Consider the following 21,869-nt stretch of genomic DNA (forward strand, 5'->3'; position numbering starts at 1 on the left):
TAAAAATAATTAGAATAAAGCAAATTGGTAATGACGGTTAAAAGTGATTAGGGGAGAGGCGAGAGACAAGTATGGAGCACAGCTGAAGAGATATAAGCAACTCCTCTGCAGGATAAATGTTGTTTTATTTAGTCATTTGAGCAACATTAGGGTAAGTGTTGCTTTTTCCAGCCTATGTTTTCTATGGTAACCCATTGTCAGTCAATAGTGAAAGTAACTGCATATAACTGTCTTGTCGTTGACTGACTCCTTGGTGAAGTTAGTTTCACTTTGCCAATGAGTTCAAATAATAGACGAGTGCAAATGCGTGAAGGCTATGCTAGGTTTTAGTAAAGCATGGTTTAAGAATGACTATTCCATACGGTCTTGCAAGCAGCCTCCTTCAAATGCGCCGTTGAATGCCAAAATACCGATGCATTTATTTGACATATCGCGCGTTGCGCCGTTAAAGGGAATGACAGATGTCATTCTCATTGGTTTAAAATGATGTTACGCCCCAAACACACCCATATGACTGATTAAAAGACCTAGGAACACCTTGTTACGCCATGCGCTCCACTTTTGAGAACGAAACCCCTCCCAATGTGAACTGGACATCCTACTAAATTTGAATAGACTTTTGACGAGTGACGATGCACTTTAGAATGTCATGATAGGGCCCTTAATCTTTGAGTTCATACAAACCCTTTTACCAAAAAACCTTGTGCGTCAGGCATTCTTGAGATATCACACTCAAGGTGGGCTTGGCCTTGACATTTGACTTCATCATTGAGTCCATACAAATGTTCACACCAAATTTGAAGCATGTGCGTCAAGCCGTTCTGAAGTTGTGACACAAGCACGAAAGCTGGCCTTTGGAAAATGTAGTTCAGAGTATGCAATGCAGGACTACTGTACCTGCAAAACGGGGCTTTCAGTTGGTGTTGATGACTGCTCATTCTGCACCCAGCTAACAATTACTTTGTCAACATTAAAATAATTGAATCAACGTCGCACTGCAACATTTATTCTACATCACTTTTGCACCCTTCATTAATAAACTGTGTACAACTGTTTTGTCGTTGCCTATAAGACCACAGTGAAGTTAGTTTCACTTTGCCTATGAATTCAAATAATAGGCGAGTAAGTTGAAATTCTGACTACAGATCAATGGGATTTCAATGGTATTTCCACTAAAATAAATATTGAAACAATGTTGAAATTACAACCAAACTAAAGATCAACGTGATTTCAGTGGTATTTCAATTGATATTAAACCTCAGTAAACCACTATTAGCCTAGCCTGGCCTTGTCTTCCTACGTATTTCCGCTCAATTTTCATCTCCCTCCACGACTCCGTCTGGGATTCCGGCCATTGGCCTCGCTCGCAACGAGCAATTCGACCCCGAGCCAATCAGTGAGCAGGAGGCGGGAGTGGTGAGAGACGACGTCGAGATTCTGCGCTGTGTTTGACTTATAGTATAGTCGCTGTGCGCTGTGTTTGACTTATACGTATAGTCCTCAAAGAGTTGGAAATGGCGGAAGTTAATAAAGCAATTCAGTCCGTGCTGGCTACACTTCCAAATATTCAGGAATTGAAGTTCGAACAAAAGGAGTGTTTAACACATTTTATTTTGGCCAAAGATGTCGTGGACCTACTCCCTACGGGATTTGGGAAAAGTTTGATTTGTATCGCGCAGTAGCCTCGATATTAAATTAGCCTACCGCATGTGTGGCAGACCCGGTAGCCTATGAACGAAGCGGCGTGTTTTCAATGATCACAGCTGATATATTGTAGCGCCGAGGCTATTTGCTCCCGTGTTGGGCTTTCCCCTGTGTCCTCTGTTTTCCCGGTGTGTGTGTGTGCGCGCGAGAGTGTTTGTGTCTCCCTCTCCCTCCTGTGTCATGGAATGTGTCAATGAGTTCTGATGTGTTTTGATTGGGGGGAGGTCCGGGAGGGAATATTTAGGGGTTCAGATAAGTTAGCGATTGATAAGGGGAGGGAATAGAATAGGGGGTTTTAAGACGTCTAGTAAGTTTAGTCAGAGTAGAAGTGGATTACTTGTGAGTGAGTTGTGTTGCGTTGTGTTGTTGGCTGATGAGTGTGAATGACGAGTGATTGAGACCGTGATTTATCAGCGATCAGTTTGTTGTTTTGTAGTGGACACCTCCTGTTGCCCGTGGACTAGCCTGTAGCCTACATCTATAGGAAATAAATGACCGGAGTTTTGGAACGATATATCAGCCTCCCCGTCTCCTAACTTCTCATCGGCGTTAGGCCTACAATATGTTATCTTCAACCTTACTGTTGAATAGTAATCTGCAATTTGCTATTCTTCCACTAACTCTTAAATTTGTATCGCAAAGCCGGCATCGGTCATTAACATCCATCTTGTTCGCTCTGGTGGGGAATGGTTGTTGTATACAGCAGCACACGTATAACCTGCACACAAGTGAGCGTTGTAGTGTAGCTTACTTCACGATCGAGGTGGCGCATAACATACGTCACGGCCAAACGTTAGCAATTGGGTGAAATCAGATCCAATCGTTTCAAAGTTCTACAGAGTCTATGCATCCAGCTTGCAAACATTCGTCAATAGCCGAGATCCCAGACCCTTGTAGAAGCGAAGCACGTATTCATCAGTGTGGTTTATTTTTAGGTCTTTCCGACATTGCCCTTTGCATCTCGCGTAGGCCTACCCCCTAGTGGAAGCTCGCGTACCACCTGTGGTACGTGTAGGGCCTACCACAGTTTGGGAATCCCTGGTTTTAACCCTTAGAACCCGATTGACGCAAAGTGCATCAAAAAACACACCCTTTCTTCTCTGTTACATTGCTCCGGAATGGTTCATCGCAGCGAGATGAAATCTTTATTGCACGACAGAGCAGAAGTGGGGCTTTCCAACGAGACTACACACTTGTCTGTACGATCAAGTATGAAAATAAAAAAAAATCATGAAATTAAATCAAATTGCATCATATTTACAGTTTATACTTCTCTGCGTTCACCTGCACACACATTACTCTAGTTTGAATTACTCGCGAACCCGTGATCGCATCGATATGGCAAGTATATCAGATGAAAGAGGGGGCACAGGGCTATCCATTGGTACCATGTTTATCGATCCTTCTGGCTTATAAAACCAGACGAAGTGACTGCAAAATAATAACAGTCATGTACACAAACCAACGCTGCACACTCATTACTCTGGTTTGAATTACTCGCGGACCCGTGATCGCATAAAACAGACGAAGTGACAGCAAAATAATAACTTCATATAGCTGGACTTACCCCACGTTTTTGTCTGTTCTTGTGGCAAAGCATGTTTATAATCCAATGCTATCATGTGTTTCTCTATGGCAAAGCATGTTCATATTCCGGTTTTGTGATCCTAGCAAATTCCTGCATGGCATCCAATTCAAGGCTCACATTGCATCCCAATTTGTTCAACAAATAAACACCTTTTTTGCCTTTACTTTGTTCATGGCAATGCAGTAAAGAGTTGAGAATTATTATGACTGCATACACACAGGCACGCAGGCTAACATGCAACCTCGGGTCAAGTCAGGTCAGATCAGTTCGTGTCACAGATATGGAGCGCAGAAAGGTCATTTTTCATCACTAAATAAAAAATGGCATTTATTTCCGTAAATCACACAGCAAATATTTCTGTAAATTGCTCAGCCCCAGAGTATCCCTCCAACATGGCAATTATATTGCCCGATTCAGGACAGTCTGCCCTACACACACATGAAATGCATGTAGAGCTGTGAGCTTGCTGTGGTGAGATACATGTCGAAATATAAGCATTTTTATAATACACTTTTTATATTTTAATTCTTTAAAAATCCAAATAAAATCAATGCTAGTATTAATACATGAAATGATGGCAGATCTGAATAGCCTAAACTCTCCTGAAAAAAACAATATATAATATATGTGTGTGGCACTTACAATGACCAGAATAAATCCTTATGAATAAAGGTAGTGAAAATGCCCTAAAAACAGCTTAGGGTTCTAAGGGTTAATTGGAGACCTGTGGAAATACTTGGTAACAGATATTGTTATGTTAATTAAGTTACTTATGAAGTGATACAGTTGCCTCTACATCCTAGATAACATTCACTGACTAGGCCTACGATGTAGTGTGTCATAGGTATATGACACAGTTAATGGCAATATTGATGTATTAATGATGCTGGTCTCTTGTAGTTCCCCTGTCCTCCCTGCGTCTCTGCGTGTCACCACTGTGGCTGCTCTCAGCCATTATGTGGCAAGTGGCAGAGCAGTGCCAAGTCAAGTACTATACCAGGCTGGAGGAGTTTGTCTGTGTTGTTTTGGAGGTGCTGCCAGATCTCCTGAGTGCTAAGAAAAGGGCTGAACTACTTCTTGGTCTCAGAGCAAAGGTGGAAGAGAAGTGAGCATGTTGGGTGTTGCATTGCACTCTTGTCTAAAACTATTTGCCAATTTTATGGGAAACTTCCTTTCTAGAATGGTATACAATTTGGTATAATAACACATCTCTTGCATATTCATTAAACAAATGCACTCAGAGAATTCAGAAGAAATCAGATAATGTAGAGGAGGCTACATGACCAAAGCCTGGCATAAAGCATACATTTTCTGGTCCCATTTATTCATTCCATTTGACTAACAAACATTTATGTGTACAATATTGATTATGCCCTCTGTGGTAGATTTCAGGCAGTGATGTTTGAGACGATTGAACTCCCTAAAGTCACAAAGATCTTACCTTATTTTGCCATTACAGGTAGCTTCTTGGTTTGATGAAGACCCCTTACACTTGGAGGATTCCCTAAAAATAGAACCAAAAGAACTTCAGAATTTGTTGCAATACGTCAAAAATGGACTTTTAGATCCAGGTTAGTACAAAACAAATGTAAACCACTGTGTATTATTTTATTCTATCAATCATATGATTTTAGGTTAACTACAAGTTTGTAAAGATAGGGTATATTCTGGAATTAGTTGTCAATTAATTATTAACATTTTAATTGTTCGGGGTGTTCCAGGATCCTCATCTTCAGCCATCAAGCCAAATACTATTCTCTCCACACTGTCTGTGTCCATTACTTGGCCCCGTGAACAATTAGCTGACTCTGAGAAAAGTGTGTCATTGTCCAGTGACACCCAGCCTTCAGTCAATGAAGAAGATGGACAAAGAGCTGTGGATAAAAACATGGGCAGATAGATGATGAATGATGACGATCTGGATGAAGAAGACATTCTGAGATGCTTAAATGAAGATCCACAGAGAGACTCGCATGAAAAACATTTGAATGAACAGAAGGTGGAGATGACTGGACATAATGGTGAGATTATTGCTGTCAGAGTAATTTCTCAATGAAATCACTCCAATCATAAGTTGGCATTCTATTCCTGATGTTTACTGCCCAGAAGACATATTGGGCAGCCGTGGCCCACTGGTTAGCACTTCGGACCTGTAACCGGAGGGTTGCCGGTTTGAACCCCGACTAGTAGGCACGGCTGAAGTGCCTTTGAGCAAGGCACCTAACCCCTCACTGCTCCCCAAGCGCCGCTGTTAATGCAGGCAGCTCACTGCGCCGGGATTTGCTGTGTGTTTCACTAATTCACGGCTTGGGATAAATGCAGAGACCAAATTTCCCTCACAGGATCAAAAGAGTATATATAGCCTACTTATACTTATATTCGTACTCAAGGCTTAAAATGAATAAACCTGCAGGTTATACGAGTAATCAGGAGAGCACTAACACCAGCAGGAGTGAGAAGAGGGCCCCAACATCCACAGGAAGTGATACCGGAGGATCCTCACCAAACAGCAGCTCGCCGGGGACGGTCTCTCAGAGGACTGACACAGCTGTCAGCTGTCCACACTCCCATCCCAAAGAGAATTTACATGTCTCAGTCACTTTTGGGAGGAATCACTTGTGCAAAGTGTGTGGATTTGGGTTTGCAACTCTGTTGGATCTGAAACGGTATCAGACTATTTACCCAGAGATGCTCACGGCGCAGCACTACCGCCTGTGCTCCTACTGTGTCGGTTCACGTTGGATTCCCACACACGTGTGCACACAGGGGAACGACCATACAGCTGTTCAGTCTGTGGGGGAGAGATTTACCCATCATTTAATTCTGGCCTCGCACAGGCGATTGCACAGGGGAAAAACCCCACATGTGTTCTGTCTGTGGAAAAGGCTTTGTTAGCTCTTTTGCAGCTTCATACCGGAGAGCGCCCGCATAAGTGTGAGTTGTGTGGAAAAGCTTATACCTGTAGGATGGCATGCCATCTGACTGTACACAAGAGATTCCACACAAAAGAGAGAGCCTATCCCTGTACTGTGTGTGACAAACGATTTAGCACAAGTAACCTGCGGACGAGACACATGCGTACACATACAGGGGAAAAACCCTATCGGTGTCAATTGTGTGAAAACAGATTTTCAACTTCAACCACTATGAAAATACATTATAGTGCATGGGTGAGCTAGTAAGCTGTCAGACATCAGAGTTTTTTTTTAATAGTTTGCATTACTACGATAGTGCCACAAATCTCAGTCACATGGGTATAACTTTTGTGACTAATATAAAAGCTTCCTGAATTGTGTATCAAGCAAGCATTAAGATGAAAGCAAGCTGTATGTTTATAAGCAAGTGTTTCCTTCTGTGTCTGCTGTTAGTTTGTTTTTATGAACACAAAGTCACTTTGTCTTGTCAACAAGTTCCCATTCTTGGACGGTTACATTTAAGTATTCTAAAATGAACAATTCTGTTAAAATTGGTGATTATACCTGTAATGACAATTGTATAAAAAAGATAAAGTAGAAATTAAAAAGCCTTTGTATTGGGTTTGGGTAGCATTGGCACTGGGACATGTGTGGTGTGTGTGAATGCACAGCATGTTCCATACTTGTGTATTAGTCTCTCGTTTAATAGGAATCGGCTCTAGAAATGGATTATTCATGGAAGTTCTTTACCAGCCCCCACAGACTCCTTCTTCTTAAATAAATACAGGTGCTTAACATATATTTCAAGCTAATTTTTGTTTTATTCTTGATTGATTATATCTTACAGCTCATGAAGCTACTGTCCGACTGAGGCCATTATTAAATGTAATTAAATAGCATATAAATATTATATCAGTGTATGATGCTTGCATGAGGGAAACATCCCAAAACAACGGCACCCATATGCTGTTGTTTTGAGAAGTATTTCTCATGCAAGCATCATGCAACAATGCAACAACAATTAAACTATTGTATACTATAGGCCTAATTATATTTTACATTAGTAAAGCAGTACTCTGATGTGCATGTTTTCACAAACTTTTGTGAACAATCTTAGCACTTTAAACATTGACTGTTTTGAAGTGCATGTATAGCAATATAGTATAAAAATAATAATAATTGTGATATCATTATGATAATTTGATGGGGGGTGGGAGGAGGGGGTGGGTTCATGTAGGTGGGCCCTATGACCCCAAAGTATGCCTTGACTGGGCCTCAGGTCAACAAAGAAGTTTGAAAAAGGCTGATGTAGACGACAAAGCAGCAAGGAGGCATCATATGAAAATGTAAACAAGTTTTATGACAAGGTCGGTGAGGATGGAAAAAATCGTACATTTCTGTGCAAACTTTGCCCGCACTTCAGTGACAGTCATTATTCATTTAATCATTAAATAAAATACAGTAGGCCTACACGTCTTGGTTCAATAGGTTACGTGCAGTCCTTTTAATATGTTTTAATAAACATTGAACCAGTCCGGCCCCCGGCTTGTAGCAAATTTGTTTTTGTTGCCCTCTAATGTATTTGACTTTGACATCCCTGACTTAGGCTATTCCGCTCCAGGTCCCTACTACGCACCCGAACCAGCAGGTTCAGAGGAAACGTATTCCTACGGCTGTCACCCTACTGAACACTAACTCTGTGCATCGATGACAACCAACCAAATAAGAGCAAGTGAAGAGGGCAGTAATGCACTTCAAGCATCATTTGATCAAAATAATTCAAACTGAATTAAAGATCGCATTGTCACTTGTAGGCTATACTACACATTGCACAGTGTATTTTCAAATTGCATGAATAAGTTGCTCGGTGAATTGCCAACTACAGATTAGAACGCATTGCCATTTTCTGCCAATACCATAGTAGAGTATCGGATCGAAAACAAAATTAGTGGGATCATCTAATTTTTTGCCTCTTCCAAAAGGTGGCGGTAGCGCATTACAGCCATATGCCAACAATCACTAACCAAAGAAGAAGATGATTTTTTACTGTCTATGGTTGGTTGTGCCCAAGGTGGTGTGGTGTTTCTTTTACAATTAAAGGATGTGCCTGTTGCATAAACTATTAACAGATTATTGACACAATCCGTGCGGTAAGTTTGGTCGTTGATTATCTGTGGTATCAGAAATGTCTCTAAAATATGTCGGTCTATAGCCAGTTAGTGAACCTAGCAAGCTGGCTAGTAATCCGTCATCAGAGTCAATGACTCACTGTTGTTTGGATGTCATTGACATTGCTAGTCAATATGTAAGAGCACTGTAGAGACTAAGTAATTATTTCAAGTAAGACTATGTTTATATCGAAGGTAAGCTGCTCACGACGAAGCCTGTTTACCAGTTGTTCGCCCAGTGTCCATGTCCATGTCCATGATGCAGCGTTAGCATGCAAAGTATTTTCTGTTATGTAAAAGGCTGCAGTTCTTAAGTAGGCTACTGTTTATGGTGTCTTCTTTAGATTCATCTAGCTGAATACCACCGCAGTCATTTAACATGCCAGCTGGGGTGTCATGGCCGAGGTATCTGCGAATGTTAGGTGCTAGTATACTGTCCATGTTTGCAGGAGCGCAAGTGGTTCATCAATACTACAGACCAGACCTGGTATGCATTATCCAATGTTGTACTATTTATTGTACTACTATACTAACATTGTTGTACATGATGTGTGCAACATTAAACTTAATCTGTTTTTATGTTTCTCTTAAGACCATTCCTGACATCCCACCCAAGCCAGGCGAACTGAGGACTGAGCTGCTGGGGCTAAAACCAGCAGACAATAACACTCAGAAACAATGACATTTTTTCTTGATCATTTTTACATGTATATATGTACAGTACATATAACTCTAGGGAATGATTCTGTATGCCATCATAGGCTACCTCTATTAAATAGATGCCAACTATTTGATTGTGCACATCAAGCTCTTTTGTTTATCTTCACAAAGCTTTTAAAAAAAGTTATATTCTGTTATTTTGTTGTCTTTGCTAAGATTTGTCACATATTCAATAGCCTAACTAATTGAGGTCATGATTTCCAATCCCCTATCCTTGCCCCATCATTTCTGTGTCCCACTGGTCAGGTAATCAGACTTGTGTCTGAAGAGTGGCCGGTTTCATCCCTGGCTGGTAGGAATATGGATGGGATGGGGGAGTGATTGACCAGTGCAATGTTGAAAAGTAACAACTCAAGGTATACAGTACATTGACAGATATTGGAGGAGAAGCAATATGATGATGTTTTTCAGTGGTCCACAGCCTACTGATGGTCTATGAAGGTGCTCCCTGGGCCAGAATCAGTTGAACATCTCTGGTCTATGCAATGTAAGCGAGCGACAGCTTAATCAATATTGGACTCTTGTGATGACACATGCACAAACAGGGTACTCTTGTATTGTGAATGTTATACGTTACTGTCAGGTTTGAAGAATGAGAGTAGACTGCAAAAAAACTACCTTACAGACCGTGTCTGATTCAGCAATAGAACCTTATTGATCAGATTCTCTCATCAGTGTGGAACGTGAATCTTGCTGTGTTGTAGCTGAAAAGAAAAACATCAATCTTTTGTCTGAATATATGATGGCACACTTCATATCACCACGGAGATACATGTAGACCTTCATATTCAGTTAAATTTCATCTGAAACACTGAGAAATTCAGAACACCAATCTGAAATAAGCAATGCTCTGAATACAATACTGCGCAAACGTTTTAAACACATTTGAAACAATGCTGGGGGGTATTCCAAGTATGTGTTTTAGTGGCAAACCTAGGTAAGTTAACTAAGAGGAAGTGGTAAACCTCCTACAAGAGCCCTATGGCATTGTTTTGTTAGGAGAATGAACAGCTCTCCTATCAGGAGGTTTACCACTTACTCTGAGTTAACTCAGAGTAAGTGGTAAACCTGATAGGAGAGCTGTATCAGTGCTGTATGGCTTCATTCTCCTAACAAAACAATGCCATAGGAGGTTTACCACTTACTCTTAGTTAACTTACCTAGGTTTGCCACTAAACCATGTACTTGGAATACCCCCCAGCTACCCTGGCAGAAGGATATCATTGTATAATATATCCTTAAAACTGTTGCACAGTAGGCCTACTGCACACATGAAACTTCAGATCAGTTGTGAACAGTAGCCTAGGCTACACCGTAAACTAAAGTTTTTTTTGGATTACAGTAAACCAAAGGTAAGAACGAGTAAACACCGGTAAACACATAACACTGGGCTCATTCGACTTCATGTAGCGCTTTGCAGATCTGGCTAAACGAGATAGATGCTGGACTTCTGTACAGTGTATTCAGTCATCATGCGCAGCCTGATCTGTGCAGCGCAAGGGCTCTGTAAACGGGCTCTGACTGAGCCGTCAGAATCTGGCCAATCTGCTGCGCGATTGGCTTGGTAAATCCAGGAAATGACGTTTACCGTTTACGACTCTGGCCAGTAGCAGGGCTCTGGTCTGTGGTCGTGAGGTCAACAAAATTTTGACTGGTGCGTCCCGTCAAGAACTTTTGAAGACCAATGTGATGTGGGATCCTGGACAGTTATAGTAACAAGCAGGGCTGTCTATCTGAAGAATCATGCCGCCCTTGGCGCCCCCGCTTTCGAAGCTTTTTAGATACAATAATAAGGATAATTTGCAAAGGCTAGCAACATGGTGCTGTGCCTTACACACAGACGGTGGAATTTGGTCACTTGGTAGCAACAGATCCTCAAATAAGGCTAATTTAATGGTGGCGACATTTGATTCGGTGCCTTTAGCGCAGACTGCTCGCAAAGTCTGGGGACATTTGTTAGCACCAAACATGTGCTACAGCTCCATCAGCAGCGAGGAAAGGACGAACTGGTTGTGGTCAATATACAACGAAAATAAAACGCAGATAGAAGGTGAGTTTGAATTGTGGTTTTTGATGATGTTGTCAAACTTGATCTTATATTAAATAATAATGGCATTTGTGGCCTATAGTGGGCCGCCGTATATTCCTTGTTGGTGAAAGGTTACCATGTCATGTGTTGTGTCTTGTGTGCTTTCTGTGGTGTCCATCATATCATGTCAACGTAATGGAAAAGTAATGTCTACACACATGACATCCTATGTGTGCTATTTCGTCTTGATGACTTCACTGCTACAGGGTTACCCAGAAACTTTTGTTTACATTAAGAGGGTAATTGGACGAGTGCAGACTGAGTAGGCTACTCAAGTAGGCAATAATTTGTCAATTATTGTTAATGTGCATAACGTAGCCTACTGATGATGTATGAGTAGCAAATTACGAGGTGAAATGTTGCATTATGTGTTTGTTCATTGTTTTCAGCATTGGTCCCTGGTATGTTAAACAATTCAGTGAATCCTGACACAATATTTGCCAACAATGAAATGAGCCTACAAGACATTGAGATCTATGGTTTTGACTATGACTACACGTTGGCATTTTACTCCAGTCACCTTCACACACTAATTTTCAATATTGCACGTGACATCCTCATTGAACAACACAGGGTAAGTATACCTTCTTCATCCTATTTATTGGTTAAAATGAAATGCATTCATTTTATGGCACCACATGTTTTTAAGACACAGATAAATATTATCTTTGCTAGGATGTGTCTGGTTTTCATTTAGCAGTTCTATGTTTGTAGTGATATTCATGTGCTTTTGACTTTGTTCCAGTATCCTGAAGGATTACGGGAATATGAGTACATCCCCAACTTTGTGGTGAGAGGACTTCACTATGATGTGCAGAAGGTAAGTGGAAGTTTCTTTCTCAGGTGATGTTTCTCCTATGACAGCAACTATTTTTTGTGTCCTGTATACCATTACCTCCGATTATAATTGAATGTATAAAGCTCCCTTAAATTGACCTGTTAGTTGTAAACAGAATAGTGGGCTGGTGGTAGCACAGGGGTTAAGGAGCTGGGCTAGTATGTAGTAGCCTAAAACGTTGCAGTTTCAATTCCTGGCTTGCACCATTGTGCCCTTGATCAAGGCACTAAACTCTTAAGATGCTCCTGGGACAACGGCCCTTGTAATATAACTGACATATGTAAGTCGCTTTGGATAGAAAAAACTGTATTTTTTTTTGTGAAGAAAATCAAACATTTTTCATTGGAATAAACTAGGATCAAGAATCTTAATATAGTGAATGTTTGTAATGGTTGATTTTGAATGGAATACCAATACCTACAATACTTAACTACAAAAGTTGTGTCCTTGAAGAAAACAAAAAGTTTGGAATTAATCATGTGGAAAAGGGCAAGCGCCCTATGATTTAGAGAGCAATGAAACGGGCCTCCTTGGGGCTATTTCTATCCTAGTAAACATAGTCAATGTTTTTGATTGTCCTTTTAAATAACGTGGCACCTATCTAACCTTAGATAGAAATATGGGTCTTCCTGGAAAACTTGTCACTTTTTAGGTTTACAGTATACCTACCCAAGAAGTGTACTATATTATGTGATGTGCACTTAGTGGAACTGCTACATTTGAAACTGTAAAGTTAGCAATATAAGACTAATAATCTTATGGAACAGTTCAGCATCAGGTTTTGTTTTGTGTTAACACTGTTAAAGCTGCAATTACAATGTCTAAACTAATTATTTGTATGATCTAGGCTTTACTAATGAAGATAGATGCATTTCATTACATCCAGTTGGGCACGGTGTACAGGTATATTGATATGATATCAAACTGAAATTTACTACTGTGTTATGTGGTGTGTAAAGAATATATTTAAACCCTATTGACAATGATGGTGGTGGTGTAGCTTGGAGTGACTAACTACCCATGCGTTCACAGCGTTATTGAGCAGTAGCTGTAGTGCCATGTGTGTATTTGTTTTTCAGGGGCCTTCACCCAGTGCCAGATAAAGAAGTTATCGCAATGTATGAAGGTTCCCATGTGCCTCTGGAAATCATGAGTGATTTCTATGGCAAGGTGAGATGTTGGGTCAAGTTGGCTCAGAGGTTCTGGTTGGTTATGTTGGTGTTGGTTAAATCAGTGCCCTTTTATGCATGAAGTGTAACAATGCAATGTACAGTGGTTATATGATGTTGTCAAACTTGATCAAAGTTGTTTATAATGAGTTGACGTATGTCATTTCTTATACCTTATTTTGTAAATATAAACTGATTGCAAACCAATAGCCAAGACAGAAGTCCTAGAGGGCAAATGTTTTTTAATGGATATTCACTCTCGTGTGAACTGTTTGCCCCCTGTTGACATTCTAAACCACATTAAATTGCTGCTGCTTCCCTCTCTTCTCTCCTTACTAGAGCTCTCATGGCCATACCATGAAACAGTTCATGGACATTTTCTCCCTGCCCGAGATGAATCTTCTGTGTTGTGTTAATGATTACTTCATGAAGCATAACATCGATTATGAACCAGTTCATCTATACAAAGATGTGAAGGTACAGTAGTGATTATTATGGCATTGCAGTATGTTTAAAGGTGCTCTAAGCGATGCTGGGTAACGTCACTTCTGTTGACTTTCAAAACAGTGAGCTAGCTCGCTACTTCCTCCCCCTCCCTCCCGTGCTGCTCCTGTGCAATTGAAACTCTCCTAAACGCGCATCTCTTCTGGGATTTGCTGGAACAGTTTGTTATGTTTTTATGGGCTAGGTTTGCCCAGGTTGTTTTTGTTGCCGTTTTGGAGCCTGGGCTGTCCACAGAGATCACTTTTTGTTTTTACAGTGTATTCAGGACACAGACAGCTAGCGGTTGGTTAGGTGATGTTTGCAGTAAGTGACATAAAATGTTTTAGCCTAAAAAACGCGTGGCATCGCTTAGAGCACCTTTAATGTTGATGCTAACTGTTAACTGTAGCCTGTATTTATGAAATATTCAGATGCATTAACTTTAGATGATTCTCACAGTCTGTCAAGTGACAAATTACATTTCACTGGCTGCTTGGGGTCATACAAGGTAGTGCAGAATGTAATTTAGGGAGGGCTGGTCGGACGGCACCATCTGTCGGGCCCCTGGTGGTTATCAACTGTCTATAGGTCAGATGGGGTATGGGGGACAGTCAGTGGGATGAGCATTTGTATTTAGTGGCCTAAAATGCTAAATTGATTTGCAAATGAGGCAGTGTTCCCTTGTTGTTGTTATAGGATTATTAAACTGGGCTATTGTTTGTCATTGTTTTGTACCTTTCCCTCTGTTGTTTTTATTATGATTATTTATCTCTTGTTCTCTAGGAGGCCATAGGAGACGTCCATGTGAAGGGTATCATGTATCGAGCAGTTGAGGCTGATATTGGTAAGACTGCATTAAGACTTTTAAATAAAAGTAATTGAGTCACAGCATATTACATTTTAGCAGTTCAGTGCACTCATGAGGAAACGCAGCTAGGTCACGTCTCTTCTCTTGGCATTGTTTCCCGGAAAGCAAAACTGTTTTGATATTTATTTCTCCAAAGCAAATGACTAATTTGTCCTGTGATCTTTCTTTGATCTATGTTTTGTAGATAAGTATATCTGTTATGGTGAGCAGACCCATGCTGTGTTGCGAAAACTGTTTGAAAATGGGAAGAAAATGTTCTTGGTCACCAACAGTCCATTTGACTTCGTGTAAGTAAACGTGTCTGGTTTTTGGGTATGATAAGATATTCTTGCCTTAGGTGATTAATTATATCAGTCTTTCTCCTTTGTTGTGTGTCATTAATTGACAGTGATCGAGGGATGAACTACATCGTGGGGAAGGACTGGAGAGATCTCTTTGATGTTGTCATAGTGCAGGCGGACAAGCCTGGCTTCTTTAACGACAGGAGAAGGTATGTTTAGGTTTATGGCATTTTGTCCAAACCAACTTACAGTATATAAACATTATATTATAAATTCAAAATAATAGTTTCAAATAATGTCCAAAAGCCTACATAAGTATAATAATGTTAACAAATTTCACCCCAGGATTACATCAATTCTGGATAAAAATGAGTCATGAAGGCTCACAGAAAGGCTTTAGTCTATTTAATAAACATACTTAACTTAATAATTACTTTGCCCACCACAAAAACTGCATTGCACAAATAAATAAGTCCAAGCATGTTAGCTTGTATTGTGTCTGTTTGTTTGAAGGCCATTTAGACGTGTTACTGATAAAGGAGTGCTGCTGTGGGACAGGATTCATCGCCTGGAGAAAGGACAGATTTATAAACAGGTACTAAAACCGTTATAAATTCAATGGAAAGTGAACTTACTGTGTTTTTGATGTACAGTACTAAATGCACACATAGTCATTGACATGCATTTAATCATATGCTTAAATTATATATATATTTATTGATCTGTACTTACTATAAATACTGTATCATGGCAGGTTTGGGTGTGTTGGTTTAATGTAATGTTTTCCTTTTGAAGGGAAATCTGTATGAGTTCCTTAGACTCACAGGTTGGAGGGGCTCTAAGGTGCTGTATTTTGGTGACCACATATACAGTGACCTGGCGGTAAGAAATTTAAGATATATGTGAATAAATGAATCCATGTAAATGTAAATCTGTTGTTTCCCATGTTCACCCACACCTGTGTGAAGGGGAAGGTCAGTGATTCCAACTAAGCATGGCGTCTCTGCCCTCTCAGGACCTGACTCTCAAGCACGGCTGGCGGACGGGGGCCATCATCCCAGAGCTGCGCAAGGAGATCAAGAAGATGAACACGGAGAAGTACGTCCACAACATGACGTGGCTCCAGGCCCTCACCGGATTGGTGGAGCGCATGCAGGTTGGACGGTCACTTCTGATACGCATTCTTATACTTGTCAGTTGTTATCCAAAGCAACTTAATAGAACATACAGTATGCAATTTATTATAAGGGTCAGTCACCGCGGAGCAACTCGGGGTTAAGTGCCTTGCTCACGGAAACGATAGTGGCAGCCAGGAATTGAATCAATAACTTTCCTGGATATTGCATGCTAGCCCAGCAAGTGTGATGTCCCACCAAACCATCAGTAACCATGGTTCATATGCCTCTCCAGTTCCAATGGGTTTCCAAACAATCCTGTTAGTTCTATGGATCTTGTTTCAGATCTTGTAAAACATGTCTTCTCTTTTTCTGCCATTATTGTGGGTGTAGAAGCATTTTTATTTACCATGACAAAAACACAATTTTCTTACATATTTCAGGATACACAGAATTAAGTATTTAACAGGTGTCAAATCATTATCATTATGAAGTCGGCTTGTTTGCCGTATACTGCTTCTTAAATGGCTTTGAACATTTTTTTGACAGGTGCACCGAGATCCAGCATCTCAGGCAGTAGTTCAAGAATGGATCAAAGAGAGGGAGCACTTAAGGTAAACCAGACTGCACCACTCAACCTCTAACATACAAAGACCCTTCACAATTTATCAGCTTTGCGCAATATTGAATCAAAGTGCCATGGGATTTATGTTTGATTGATCCTGGCAGATCCCAAACCAAGGACATCTTCAACGCCCAGTTTGGGAGTCTCTTCCGCACCTACCACAACCCCACGTATTTCTCCCGTCGCCTCTCGCGCTTCGCGGACATCTACATGCCGTCCCTCAGCTGTCTGCTCAACTACGACCTCCAGCACACGTTCTTCCCCAGACGCACTCCGCTGCAGCACGAGTCCCCCCTGTGGCCAGAGCAGGGCAGTGCAGGCGTTCCGTGCACTCCCCCTCCATCGTAGAGATCAAACGGACTGAGCACACCTCCCACATGCTAATCCCTGATTGGCATATTGCACCATGACTTTTTGGTCAGGTATGTTACCGTTGGAAAAGAAGCACTCTGTGATGTTAGCACTAAAGGGAACGTCTTTATTTTTTAATAATAAGCAAAAAAGTCCAGAATATTGGCTTTGCTTTGCACATTTGCTCGTCATTGGTGCATGTTGAGTTCTACACAGCCCTTATGGAAATAACAGATACAATTTATATTGTAGTAGCATGTAATTTTTAGGTTGGGGAAAAAAGAATAGTCTCTAATGTTATATGACTAGAACTTACATTTAACTTCTTACGTACTACATGGATTTCCTTTCTTGTTCAATGCAGGCATAAAAAAATGGAACTAATTCAGAATGGGAACACAGGATAAAGTTTGTGTAGTGTCAGAATGTACTACTCACTTGCCTTTGTATCTGTGGTATCTGTGTTTGGAAATAAGGGAAGACTTGAAATCCTGTTAAGTCACTCAGGACTCCAGGGCTCATCTCTCTGTAATGCTGCTTAAGACCAAGCAGCCTGTAATGGAAGATGACTGGATCACTGCTGATGTGATTGTGTACAAGCCATTTAACCTTTTCCTCTGTAAATGCCTTATGCTCTCACAGAAACGGCACCCATTGCGTCTTGAGCATTGTAATAACCTATATATTTAACATTTAGTAATTTAGCTGATGCTTTTATTCAAAGCTTCTTCTGCAATCAAATCTTAAGCTCATCTGCATAGAGCTTTTGCTTCGGTGTCACATGTCACTGGATCACATTACACTCTTCTTATACATGAGTAAGGCCTACTACCTATTTTTATAGAATAGTTTTATTTCTAGAGTGCTGAAGTGGTGTGAATGTGTGTGTTTGTGTCTGTGTTTGTGGCAAAGGTTTCCATTTAAATGGATTACAGTTTCTCGCCCAGGAGTTATGAATAAATAATATTTATTCTGAAGTGCAGAGAGATGAGAAGTTCATGTGGAGCTCTATGCAGAGGTGAGAGTAGGTATTTATAAAGGCTTGATTTGCAGCTGTAGTATGACTTATAGCAATGTTGTAAATACATGAACATCTCATGTACAGAGACTTTTGCTGTTTTGAACCAAAGTGTGTTACTGTAAAATCTGTTCTATTTATTTAGTGACAGGACTTGCACTGAATGTGGTCTGTTCAAACGTCTTGCACATGAGTTAACCAGTATCTCAGTAAGCAATACGATTAGACTAGACATAAGTCATGGTGTAGGAGTCATGTTTTATTGAGACTGGGAAGAATGCTCTCAGGATATAAAACAGTTTGCAGTCCAGCAAATGTATTGTTTTTAGTGGAATTTAATATTGAAACTGAATGATAACTTCTGTACTCTATTTTACTTCAGAATGTAACTGGTCCTTCGTTGTATATTAAAACTAGTTTGGTTCTCAGTCAAAAATGTGAAACAGTTGTGTTGTTGTTTATCACTTACGATCAAAATATACCACTTTTTACATGAACAACTGAAATATTACTTGTGAGATGTGTTATAGTTATGAACATTCATATGTGTGACAATAAACACTTGCTTCAGAGAAACAGAACATGCAGCTGAGATTAATTCATAGTAAACCCCAAAGCTACTTTGTCAAATTGGAAAGTAATCAATCAGATAGCACATAAGTGGAACCATGACAATCCTGTCAAAGACAAATCTGAGCCTTCCCCCTTCTTGGGAATTAAATATGGATAATAATCAGATCACTAGCCTTGAGCAGAGCAGACACACTGATGAGGAAGCCTAGTTCAGAGCCTAGCTGATTCACTGGTGAATGAATCCAAGATGAAGAGCAACTTCACCCCGGCAGACATGGACCTGTGGACTGAGGCTCCGGAAGCGCCCACTATTTTCCCCCGGGTGGGCTACAGCATTCTCTCTTTCCTCATGTTCATCAACACGCTGTTATCGGTCTTCAACAATACACTGGTGATATCGGTGATGCTGAAGAACCCTCAGATCCTCAACGCTATGAACGTCATCATCCTGAGCCTGGCCACGTCTGACCTTATGATTGCTTGTTGTGGCTCTGCCATTGTGACACTCACCAACTACAAAGGCTACTTCTTCTTGGGGGAGGAATTTTGCATATTTCAAGGATTTGCGGTGAACTATTTTGGTAAGTTGCCCAAGTGTTTGTATTTTTTTTGCAGGGCTCTGTACTGTACCTGTAGTAATAGAAATGCTAGTTTGTGTGGAAGGTGAGAGAAGTTGTTTATAATTGTTATTATCAGTGTACTGGTAACATTAAGCTTCACACTGACTTCTTCATCTTGTCTATAAAAGATATTGTAGTCTCATTACACCTGTGGTATCCTCTGAAAACCCCTTTGAATTGGTGTCACAATATCACATCACCTCCTTAACACTTTAATGTCTTTTTCATCAACTTATATTAGAAAGACATCATGCTCCTGACTTGAAAGTTCATTTCCATTAGCACATCACTACACACATTCACATGTATTCATTTAGCAGATGCTTCTATCCAAAGCGACTTATGTCAGTTACATTTCAAGGGACTATTGTCCCGGAGCAACCTGAAGTTAGGTGCCTTTGCTCAAGGACACAACAGTAGAAGTTGGGAATTGAACCCACAACTTTTCAGGCTACAACATGCTAGCCCAGCTCCTTAACCACTACGCTACACACACCTGTGTTGTTGCAGGTCTGGTTTCCCTGTGCACGTTGACGCTGCTGGCGTATGAGCGGTACCGGGTGGTATGCAAGCCCATGGCTGGCTTCAAGCTGAACGTGCGGCGCAGCTGCCAGGGCCTCATGTTTGCGTGGGTCTACTGCCTGTTCTGGGCTGTGGCGCCGCTGATGGGATGGAGTTCGTACGGCCCCGAGGGCGTGCAGACGTCCTGCTCGCTGGGCTGGGAGGAGCGGTCCTGGAGCAACTACAGCTACCTCATCCTCTACACCTTACTCTGCTTCCTGTTGCCAACCGGCATTATCATTTACTGCTACAGCAAAGTCCTCATCAGCATGAGACAGGTGCCTCTCTTCTGTGAAAACTGCACATGAAATGGTTCTGATTCAGTTGACCGGGTATTCAGTTGTACTCACTAGATTGGTTCACCTTACAATAAGAAAGATTTTTCACATGTATGTAGGCTTGTTGGCTTTTGAGTCTTGCTATAACTGCTTTGATTTTGTGTGCACAATGCATGTTATATCCCAGGAAACCTAATGACACGGTCGTAATTGTGACTGTAGATGTGATGTCATGACGTGAATGTCTTCACTCTCCAGCTGAACAGGAGTGTGGAGCTGCAGGGAGGCCGGTCGAGCCTGGAGGAAAATGAGCGTGCCGGTCGCATGGTCTTGGCCATGATTGTGGCGTTCTTTATCTGCTGGCTGCCTTACACTGCTCTGTCTGTGGTGGTGGTGGTGGAACCAGAGCTGGAGATCCCTCCACTGCTCGCCACCATGCCCATGTACTTCGCCAAGACCAGCCCTGTCTACAACCCCATCATCTATTTTCTATCAAACAAACAGGTGGGACAAGATCTCTTCCTCAATTGTCTTCTCTTTCTCTCTCTCTCTCTCTCATTCACACAATCTTTGACACAAACACACACACACACTGGGATTAGAATCACTATTAACATGCTTAACCAACTGAACCCGACCTCCTGCTGTGTGTGTGTGTGTGTGTGTGTGTGTGTCATCTGCAGTTCCGTGACTGTGCCCTGGAGGTTCTCTCGTGCGGCCGCTACATCCCCCGTGGCACCCAGACCGGCAGCCTCATGATGGCGTCCCTCCAACGCAGCCGGATCACCAGCATTCCAAGTAGAATCCAGCCCGTCTGACCACAGTTCCATATCAGAACTCAGAACTTCACCATATATCCTGTAGCATGTTCCCATTTCCAGTGCACAGATAAAGTGTCTGTGGAGGATAGGGCTGATCCAAGGAAAACATCTTTTATCACAATGTTTTGTTGTTGTTTTCTTTTGTAAATAAAAATCAGTTTGTGTACTAAACCATGATTGGTAGATGTTTGATGGAAAAAAAGGTTAGAGGTTAACAGCTGGAGTGGGCCTGTGTAAAGCCCTGCTGCTCCTACTCATTCCATTACTGCGGATGACATGGGGACCAAAGAAACCCTTTAGCTAGTGGTCTGGCTAGTGTTTAAAGGCCTGAACCTTTGCCATGTTTTTTTATAACACTTTGTCCATTCAGTAGCCCGCCCATGCATTTGGGATGAATATTTTGATGATATTTGATTTTCCAACATAATAGTGCACCGTACAGGAATAAGTGTGCTTTGTAGAGAATGGTAATTTGATCTTTTTGACTGATTTCACAGCATTGTATTAATTGTTGAATTCTTGTTCCTTGCATATTCTTGTATTTCAATTAAATACATTGTGTACCTGTTACACACAACACATCTACCAGAAAGCTAATGTATGAAATGAAAGTACAGTATTATTCAAACATTTATTTTATTTCAACAAATATTTTAGGTGAATAATGGTTTGTATATGGACATACATGTGGAGTGGTGGGTGATCTAACCGCCCAGCTCAAACTAAATAATTTGGGGGCGGGGGGTTAAGACGAATGTGTCAGATGGGATAACTACGACGGAGTATTAGGGCCACACATGAAGAAAAAAAATATTTTTGCCATGGCGAGATTAAACTCGACATGTTGACTTTAAAGTCGACATGTCGACATTAAACTCGATATTTCGAGAATAAAGTTGAAATATCATATCTACTTTAATCTCGACGTGTCATGCCGACATTAAACTCGAAATACAGTTTAAACATAGCCTAGTTTAAGCTATGTAGCCTACACTAACATACAATATGTGACATGAATAATAGGCCTACTTCAAATACGTGTTATTTCAGATAGATTGCTAGATTGCAGATATTCAGATAGGCT

General features: G+C 41.0%; 3 protein-coding genes across 3 annotated transcripts; all 3 read left to right on the top strand.

The window, feature by feature from the left end:
• The first annotated feature begins 8,248 nt into the window (after positions 1-8,248).
• uqcc6 (ubiquinol-cytochrome c reductase complex assembly factor 6) lies at positions 8,249-9,164 on the top strand. The gene is made up of 3 exons (XM_076301638.1): positions 8,249-8,357; positions 8,720-8,862; positions 8,968-9,164. Exons 2-3 carry the CDS (start codon positions 8,755-8,757, stop codon positions 9,055-9,057), a joined length of 198 nt encoding a protein of 65 aa, XP_076157753.1. The 5' UTR covers positions 8,249-8,357; positions 8,720-8,754; the 3' UTR covers positions 9,058-9,164.
• Positions 9,165-10,705: 1,541 nt separating this feature from the next.
• Positions 10,706-18,375, top strand: nt5dc3 (5'-nucleotidase domain containing 3). Its single transcript, XM_076269385.1, has 14 exons — positions 10,706-11,145; positions 11,574-11,758; positions 11,930-12,004; positions 12,870-12,925; positions 13,102-13,192; positions 13,531-13,668; positions 14,458-14,518; positions 14,727-14,829; positions 14,931-15,032; positions 15,337-15,418; positions 15,619-15,705; positions 15,839-15,979; positions 16,488-16,552; positions 16,668-18,375. Exons 1-14 carry the CDS (start codon positions 10,839-10,841, stop codon positions 16,909-16,911), a joined length of 1,737 nt encoding a protein of 578 aa, XP_076125500.1. The 5' UTR covers positions 10,706-10,838; the 3' UTR covers positions 16,912-18,375.
• A 377-nt stretch (positions 18,376-18,752) lies between these two features.
• On the top strand, positions 18,753-20,857 carry parietopsin. Its single transcript, XM_076298965.1, has 4 exons — positions 18,753-19,086; positions 19,636-19,964; positions 20,223-20,468; positions 20,648-20,857. The coding sequence occupies exons 1-4, from the start codon at positions 18,753-18,755 to the stop codon at positions 20,780-20,782; spliced, it is 1,044 nt and encodes a 347-aa protein (XP_076155080.1). The 3' UTR covers positions 20,783-20,857.
• Positions 20,858-21,869: the final 1,012 nt, after the last annotated feature.

The sequence above is a fragment of the Alosa pseudoharengus genome, unplaced genomic scaffold (genome assembly GCF_046254945.1).
Source record: "Alosa pseudoharengus isolate Yale_2024_CS ecotype anadromous, Long Island Sound unplaced genomic scaffold, YU_APseudo_1.1 YU_APseudo_1.1_scf_10, whole genome shotgun sequence".
Taxonomy (NCBI): Eukaryota; Metazoa; Chordata; class Actinopteri; order Clupeiformes; family Clupeidae; genus Alosa; species Alosa pseudoharengus.